This window comes from Scyliorhinus torazame, chromosome 1, assembly GCF_047496885.1.
Source record: "Scyliorhinus torazame isolate Kashiwa2021f chromosome 1, sScyTor2.1, whole genome shotgun sequence".
Classification (NCBI taxonomy): domain Eukaryota; kingdom Metazoa; phylum Chordata; class Chondrichthyes; order Carcharhiniformes; family Scyliorhinidae; genus Scyliorhinus; species Scyliorhinus torazame.
In genome coordinates, this window is record NC_092707.1 from 328,720,361 (window position 1) to 328,728,991 (window position 8,631).

At 39.1% G+C, this 8,631-nt stretch overlaps 1 protein-coding gene across 1 annotated transcript in view; it reads left to right on the plus strand.

Moving 5' to 3' along the window:
- The window catches only part of lpgat1 (lysophosphatidylglycerol acyltransferase 1), a 263,316-nt gene extending 257,069 nt beyond the window's left edge, over positions 1-6,247 (plus strand). Inside the window, exon 8 of the mRNA XM_072506379.1 lies at positions 1,541-6,247. Coding sequence (XP_072362480.1) covers positions 1,541-1,695 — 155 coding nt within the window. The 3' untranslated portion in view covers positions 1,696-6,247. The remainder of the gene's footprint in view (positions 1-1,540) is intronic.
- Positions 6,248-8,631: the final 2,384 nt, after the last annotated feature.

Sequence of the window (8,631 nt, forward strand, 5' to 3'; positions counted from 1 at the left end):
TGCTCCCCTGTACATTTGAACCACCAGTGGTGCCATGGAACTGGCTCAGGCCACACTTCCCCGGTGTACCACCATTCATTTTTAAAAATAAATTTAGAGTACCCAATTCATTTTTTACAATAAAGGGGCAATTTACCTACCCTTCGCATTTTTGGGTTGTGGGGGCGAAACCCACGCAAACACGGGGAGAATGTGCAAACTCCACATGGACAGTGACCCAGAGCCGGGATTGAACCTGGGACCTTAGCGCCGTGAGGCAGCAATGCTAACCACTGTGCCACCATGCTGCCCCGTGTACCATCATTCTAATCATTTAGAACTGAACAACAGTTGGCCAGTGAAATGCACTACTGTACTATCTGCCGGTTTCTTCTTGACTGTCTGATGGTCACCCATTCCCTCTCTCCCAGCATATTTTTAAACTGCAGTGTGTCTACATCTATATATGTGCCATGTACAAAACTCTTAAACCTCACGGATGCACCGCAGCGATGCCAACTGCTACTCAAACACTGAAACTCAGAGCTCAAGCAGCTGCAACTGACAACAGTTCCTGCACAAATGGTTATCCAGGACATGAGTTGGAGCAGCCCTGCCATTTATATTCAATAACATACCTTCCGACTACTTGTAAACCTTAATACTGCTAATAGACTTTACTACTGTTAATAATTTCACCTACTACTACAGTAACCTGATTTAAATTCTAAATTTCCCAGCCCCTAATTTGAAGCAAGTATTGAGTTTCAATAGAAAAGCGAAACATACTCACCAACCAATCACTTACCCAGTTTCCAGTGATGTCACACTTTGATTTGGTGTCTCCTGCTGGTCTCTCAATGACTCACGCTCTCTCTCCAACGCCCCTTTTAGCCCCTCTTAGCCCCTCTCTGCTCTCCTGCTGGTCTCTCAGTGACTTGCGCTCTCTCTCCAACGCTCCTTTTAGCCCCTCTACACTCTCGCCTCTCCTGCTGGCCTCTCAGTGACTCGTGTTTTCTCTCCAACGCTCCTTTTAGCCCCAGTACGCTCTCGCCTCTCCTGCTGGTCTCTCAGTGACTCGTGCTTTCTCTCCAATGCCCTTTTTAGCCCCTCTACTCGCTCGCCTCTCCTGCTGGTCTCTCAGTGACTCGCGCTCTCTCTCCAACGCTCCTTTTAACCCCGCTACGCTCTTACCTCTCCTGCTGGTCTCTCAGTGACTCATGCTCTCTCTCCAATGCTCCTTTTAGCCCCTTTACGCTCTCACCTCTCCTGCTGGTCTCTCAGTGACTCGCACTGTGTTGGATGATGGCAAGTGAGTCATTTCAGAGGGGGAGGAAATGTCAGTCCTGTCCTTCGGAAGTTTATACCCTGTCCACCTGTGATACAAACCTGCAGCTCTCCACAGACCTGTTACTCCCACGAGTGGAGGAGTGCAATCATGGCAGGGAGGTGGAGGGAATGTTGATTTTGGGTGGGGATTATCCAATAGATTAAAATTAAACCGCTTCCTTTTACCAAATTACCAAGATAACAGAAACCATTTTTGTTTTTTTTTCCACAGGAGCATTCCCACCTCCCAAAGGTCAAACAACAGCAACTTCCAGAGCTATGACCCTTGACCCATTGTGGCTCTTCCTAATACAACTAATGGGATTTCTTTCTGGCTACATGTGGTATAACGTTCTGCAGTATATGTATAACGGCCTGGGGCTTTAGGAATTTTCAGAACTAAACATTGAATTAGGACTTGAACCCAAGCACGTGTGTCAGTGTCCATGTGTGAATGTAAATGTTTCTTGAAGGATGATAAAAAAAGAAGGATGGATTGGTTGCCTCTCATTTTTCGTCAAGATTTTTAGACTCAAATTTAAAATATTAATCCAGATCATCAAGTCTACAGCCTGGTGTTAAGAGTTCTAACATGTTTACATGGTCTTTAAAATCCTCACTGTTCAATTATGCTGCATATCTACGATATCCTCTTTGAGAGAAAAAAGTCGGCGAATACTTTGTTGTTGCAGTTAAAACCAAACCATCACTTCCTATTGCTTCAGGAGGCAAAATTGCCAACAGACAAGACTGTCAGGAGGACGCCCATATCTCCTATCTTCCCCACATTAAAATGATCCAGATGAGAAACTCGTCAGTGCTGCCACTGTTTTATATATTTTTGGCAGCGAGAAGTTTTTGTTTTCCTTAGCAGTTATTCAATATACTTTGGTTTGTGATTCATTAAATGGCTACTGGTCTAAAGCAACTAAAATTCTAGTGATTGCAGTCATTAATTGTGACATTTTGACACTTACACAGTTACAGATAAAATAGTTAGGAAAGCTGAAAAAACATGCTTCATTCTAGTTCTAGTATGTATGATACATTTTGAATAAAGTTTAGTTGAAATGACCAAATAAAGTGATGCAGCCAATCATGAAATATCTTACAATTAGTAAGAAGCTGCTAGATGTAGTTAGTTCAGGACAATTACAGCATTGCTGTTGCAGAATAGCCGGGCTGTCAGATAGCACAGAAAGTATTTGTTACAAAAGACTTCATACGATGGACTAGAAACAGCAAAAAAAGTTCACAATTTAGTGCAGGACATCTGAATAACTTTTACTCCTTTATTGAACTCATTGAATTTGTCTGCATCTTTTATTGTACACATTCTACGACTTAGTTGAATTGTGTCAATGTTACTGATGGGATTGTATGAATTGATGCAGATGATTTTTAATCTTGATCCATATATCTGTTGAGTCTGGAGATTTTTTTTGGTTGTTCCAATTTGATGCTTGTAAATCATGACTTTTTCAAAAGATAAAATGACTTCAGTCCCGATTCATCTCCTGAACTTCAATATTTCATTTCAATTAATGGGCTGGCAGCCGAGGTGTTAAGATGGAGCTTCACTACCTGACACTGGATTCTGCCACCCACTTAGGAAACCAGTTCAATTGCTCTTTGGTCATTTTGGTGAGCAAAATGGCTCACCTTAGGAAGAGGGAAAATGCATTACTATGTATTTTAATCTTTTGGGACTGAAGGTAGACACACTAGTTTATTTATGATGTGTGTCTTAAATCAAAATATTCCATGTCAAAAATTAGGTAAAGCAGTGACAAAACAAATCTTTAATTGGGTGGTTTTTTACCCCTCCAGTCACAAATGAAGGAAATGCATTTTCAAAAATCCTTCCTGCCTAGATGTTTTAGGAGTCGAGGAGATGTCTGTGTTCACATATGTTGCTGGGAGCACATGTGGTGGTCTGTTGCACTATGTTCCATCTGTATATCTACCCTTTCCCTTCAACAAGTGTGCACCCAGTTGGGTAAACATTATACTACATTGGCAGAAACGTTGTGAAGCAGTTGATAGCTCTTTCTGATCTTTACTGCAGCAGTAGATACCATGGAGGTGACAGTCATCAAAAAGACAAATGGCCTATTTTGATTAGCCAGCAATTTCAAAGTACTATTTGATGACCAGTCAGCATGTGGCTGTAAATGAGTAAGCATTATGAAATAAAATATTTAATAGAGGAGTTTGGATCCCCTGAATGGAAGCTAGTCAAACAGCATTCCTTTAAAACCAGAAGTTACAATAACTTAAAACCCAACAGGATGGGAGAAAGGGAGAGTTAGCTAGTTGAAAATGATGTAGAATAGTTGGACAAAAATGAGTAATTATAGAATCTGTACACAGATGGTGATATGTTGAGTTTTTTTGAAAAAATCATAAAGAATCTATAAATGACAAAATGATGTAATCACTCTCTCTCGCCTCCAACGCCTGCCGTGCCCTCTTTAAGGAGATAACTCTGAACTTCATAATTTTTAGTTTAAGCACTGTCATACACCAGCTGGATGTTGGTTACACTGAATTATTGAAAATTTAATTGTTTAATTCGCTGATCTGACTGTATTGCACCTTTTTAAAGAATTACCTTTTTGTGTATTCCGTTTCAGTGTTAATTGTTGTTACTTTGACTAGTCTGAAATCCTCATTTCTTTCAATTAGGTAGAAGTGTGCTACTGCAAAGCTGTAGTAGAAGACTGCAGATATCAAAGTAATAATAAATTAGTTACTGAAACCTGCTACATGCCACAAGGCAGTAGGATATTTTTGCTTTTGTAATTTTGGGATTGTCAACTCAAAAATGTTAAAATTAGTAATTTCAAGAAGTCTATAACTTGTTGAATAATTAATTCTTTATTAAGTCACTGTATATAAGGTATGAGGCTCCAACACATTTGGCTTTTGCTCTTGAATTGCATTACATGACTTGAGATTGTCTGCTTTAAAATGTCTGTACTTCTGCTTTAATAAGTAGAAACATTGTTTAAATTGCTTGTTTAATACATCAACGGTGTCCCAATGGTTGGAATATGGGTTTTATTTTAGAAATAAATATAACCAACGTTTTGCCATTTTTTAAGATTAGGTATGAGTATCCTCAATGGAGTTACACTGGCTCTCTTCGGCCTATTTCTAAGTAACGAGACCAGTGTAACACAAAACAATACAATCCATATGGGTAGAGCCAATGATTATGGAGAGCAGAAACCAATCTGACACCTCACCTGGGTCACCCTCTAGACTAATCTCTTTCCTTCAGTTTTCATATGGCAATCCCCACATCATTCACAAATCAATCATTCAACACACTCCAGCCTTCAGAGTTTCAGTCATCCTACACTGACTAATGTGGATTTATATTCATTGTTCAATTTCAAACTAAAATCACTGAAGTAACAAAAATGAACTTAAGATTTGACTAAACGTAAATTGGTGTCCTTTCCCACCACAATCCCCAGTTCTATAGTCAGAATTCCTGGAACAAATCTAGATCAACAACAGTTTACATTACATTGTTTAATGTTGCTGCACACTTGGGGGTTTGAAGTCATCCTTAAGATCTTTCAACTCAGAGGCTCCTGTCCTGAGTTGGTTTGCACACCGTCAGCTTTCTGGGATCCCTCTTCTTGCGTAGCTTCTGGGTACCTTGCAACTCACAACTGTAATCCATACACCTTCCCGCAGCACCTATACTAGGGTGACTGTAATTGCCTCAATGTTAGCTCTTAAAGCTACTCAAAACATGCAAACTGGAAGCATGTAAAACAATGTACGGTAATGGGATTGTTTAATATAAATAAATCTGGCTGCAGCATTTCAGAAAGGAAAATCATTTGGAAGCCTGCAGTTATAATAAAAATGATATATATCTCCATCCACATAGATACATTTTGACCCTTCGCCATTTACTGAGTATCAGCTACTCACCAATCCATCTGTTTTTTCTGGCTTAGGTTAACATATGGAATGGGGAGGGGGGAACCATTGAAAGAGATAGGGGTAGCAAAGACTCATTTAGGTAGGAGACAAGCCAGAGCAGTTAACTTTTATGGAGGAGCTGTAAAAAAAAATGAGGGAATTAGCCTTGCATCTTATCAAGTGGGTTCTTCAAAAGTGTTATTTACAATGTACCTTTTCAAATTTTGGTTTTTTATAATGACATTGATTTCCACAGAAATGTGGAGAATCCTATTCACATTTATACTTTCATAGATAAAGATTTATTTCATTGGGATCAGAGAAGTTGTAGAGAAAATTAAATATTGGTTTTAATGGCCTCCCCAATTTTTCTTGAAGAATATTTACTCCCCTGTTCCCCAGCAACTTGTGGAATCCACCTTCCTGAAAATATCTGTTTTTGCTGAAGTAATGCTGCTAGTTCACAGTATCTTTCTTGTAAAATATTTCGTGTTCTGAATGTTAATCTTCTGTGTGAAGAAATTAGGAAAGTTTCCTGTATAAGTCCCAAATTAATGGATGAACAAAACTAAGACTCCATATCCAGGAAGGAAGCATTCAAAACCACAGGTGGGAATACATCTTGAGGTAGTTTGCTAAATTTAAATCTGCCGATTGTTTGCCAGAGAGTCTAATGGAGGAGTTTGCAAAAAAGAGTTAATGCTACAAATCTGAAACAAATGAATTTTAAATATTGCTGTTTATTTTCTATGAGTCCTGCATAAAGATAGTTGACAGGTGTGTGTTGAATTTACTCTTGCCATTTTCTTTTAAAACATGCTGTTTACAATGTTTTTAATCTTAACTCGTACATAATCCTCTACCAGGTTACTGTCAATGTCAAACTGCAAAAACTCTTGATAATCTTTGTACCTAATTGTATTCATTATTTTACAACTATTGTATACTAAAATATGCACAGAAGGGATATTAATAAAATATTACATTAAAAATGTTTGATATGCATACTACTTCACTTTTTTTAATATTCATTTACTGGATTTGGGCGTCTCTGGTTAGGCCAGCGTTATTTGCCCATCCCTAGTTGCCCTTCAGAAGGTGGTGGTGAGTTGCCTTCTTGAACCACTCCAGTCCTTGAAGTGTAGGTACACCCACTGTGCTGTTAGGGAGGCAGTTCCAGGATGTTGCCCCAGCGACGGTGAAGGAACGGCGATATATTTCCAAGTCAGGGTGGTGAGTGACTTGAAGGGGAACCTCCAGGTGGTGAGGCTCCCAGGTATCTGCTGCTCTTGTCCTTCTAGATGGTTGTGCTCGTGGGTTTGGAAGGTGCAGTCTAAGGAACCTTGGTAAGTTACTGCAGTGCATCTTGTCGATGGTACACACAGCTACCACTGTTCATCGGTGGTGAAGGGTTTGAATGTTTGTGGAGGGGGGGCAATCAAGCTGGCTGCTTTGTCCTGGATGATGTAGAGCTTCTTGAGTGTTGTTGGAGCTGCACTCATACAGGCAAGTGGAGAATATTTCATTACACTCCTGACTTGTGCCTTGTAGATGGTGGACAGGATTTGGGGAGTCAGGAGGTGAGTTACTCGCCACCGGATTTCTAGCCTTTGACCTGCTTTGGTAGCCACATTATTGATATGGCTACTCCAGTTCAATTTCTGGTCAATGGTAACCCCCAGGGTGTTTATTTCTAAAGGTGAGAACTTTTCAAGTCTGCAATGTTATTTATATACACTAATGGGGAAATAGTTTCATATCTACTTGTGACAGTAAAGATTATTATTATCTAGGTGTTGTAGGTTGCACGTTGCTGTGTACAGTAATGTGTGTGGCGGAATTTTGGTCAGTTCAATGCAGAGATCGATATTTTAAGATGTTATTCTCTCAGACGCCACTATTCAGGGGAAAAGCTGTAGAATAAATCCATGTAGCCAAATTCATACTTGCCAGTTTGATCAAAATCAATAATTATTTTACAAAAGTCAATTGTAGTTCATTCTCACGAAGAATTAATTGAGTTGTAACATTTGCTATATGGTAAAAGATACAGATGTAACATTGATAGAGGAATCTGGAAGCATAATTAAAAACATGATTATTATTAATAAGGTAGAAAAAGACCATTTTTAATTAACTTTTTGTATTTTCATGTGTGAAAATTGAGGGAAATCATTCTGTCTCTTCCACCCGCTCCCCACACACACATCTTTAACTTAAGATGCCCACAGAAATTGGTTTCTGAATTAAGAATTATCTATCAACGATGCAACAGCACTAAGAAATTTCACGGTTATAAAATTTAATTAAATCAGCCAATGGGCCTGTGCTGCTTGAAATAAAAATAGAAAATGCTGAAACTACTCAGTAGACCAGACAACATTTGTGGAGTGAAACGGTTAACATTTCAGGTCATCATGATCCTTCATATCTGTACTTTGAGAATTGAATTGCAAGGGCTCAAGGCTGCATGGGGCCCGAGAGCCACGGGTTAATCATCTCGGATTCATGTCCACCTTGGTTCGATGGTGTCAGAGCATCTTATCTTTGTGTGGCTTGACTAACACTGTCCTCTGTTTACTTATACAATAGCTTATCTGGAGATGTAACAATAGCATCCCCATTTGATATTTCATTTCTTTTATACATTTGCAGATTTAGTTACTACATCATTAAGGTATTTCATTTCAAGGTAAGGTGACCATTCAAAGTAACTATTTAGATCAGACTTACTTAGTTCAGTCAGAAACAAATTATCTTTGTATAATTATATAAAAGTAAGGAATGCTACTCAGTGACTGAGTAGATCTCCACTGCATTCTGCCCAGTATGTGAGAGGAGAATCTCCTTTTTCTTAATACTTTCTCCAGTCCTAGCTGTAAGTCATACATCTCCACCCATGCAGTGGAATCCGCCAGCCTAATTTGGCAGTGACCACAGCAAGTTCAACTGAAGAGTATTAATGCAGGAGCTGCGAGTGAACAATCACTGGAATGTTAACTGTCTTTCATTGTCTCCAGAAAACTAAGCCAAATGCCTATTGGAAACTTTATCTTTGCCTGCCATGTTGACCTGAGAATTTAGCTCTTTGAGACCTTTGATTAGCTCAAAAATAGAACTTTTAATATGTATTGCACGACAATCCCTTGCGATGGGACACACTTGTTCTAAAGCACATGTTGGAAACACGATAAAAGCAGTGGTGAATTGAAGTGTGCTGATAGATGTGTCTTCTGCTTTCTTCACAAATTATGGGTGGTACAGGAACCAGGATCAGATCACCAGTAGGTGATACATATCATCCTTGAATTACAGAATTTGGTATTTAGTAGGCTTGCTGAGTACATTATTTTGACTACATACCTGAGGTAATTGAAA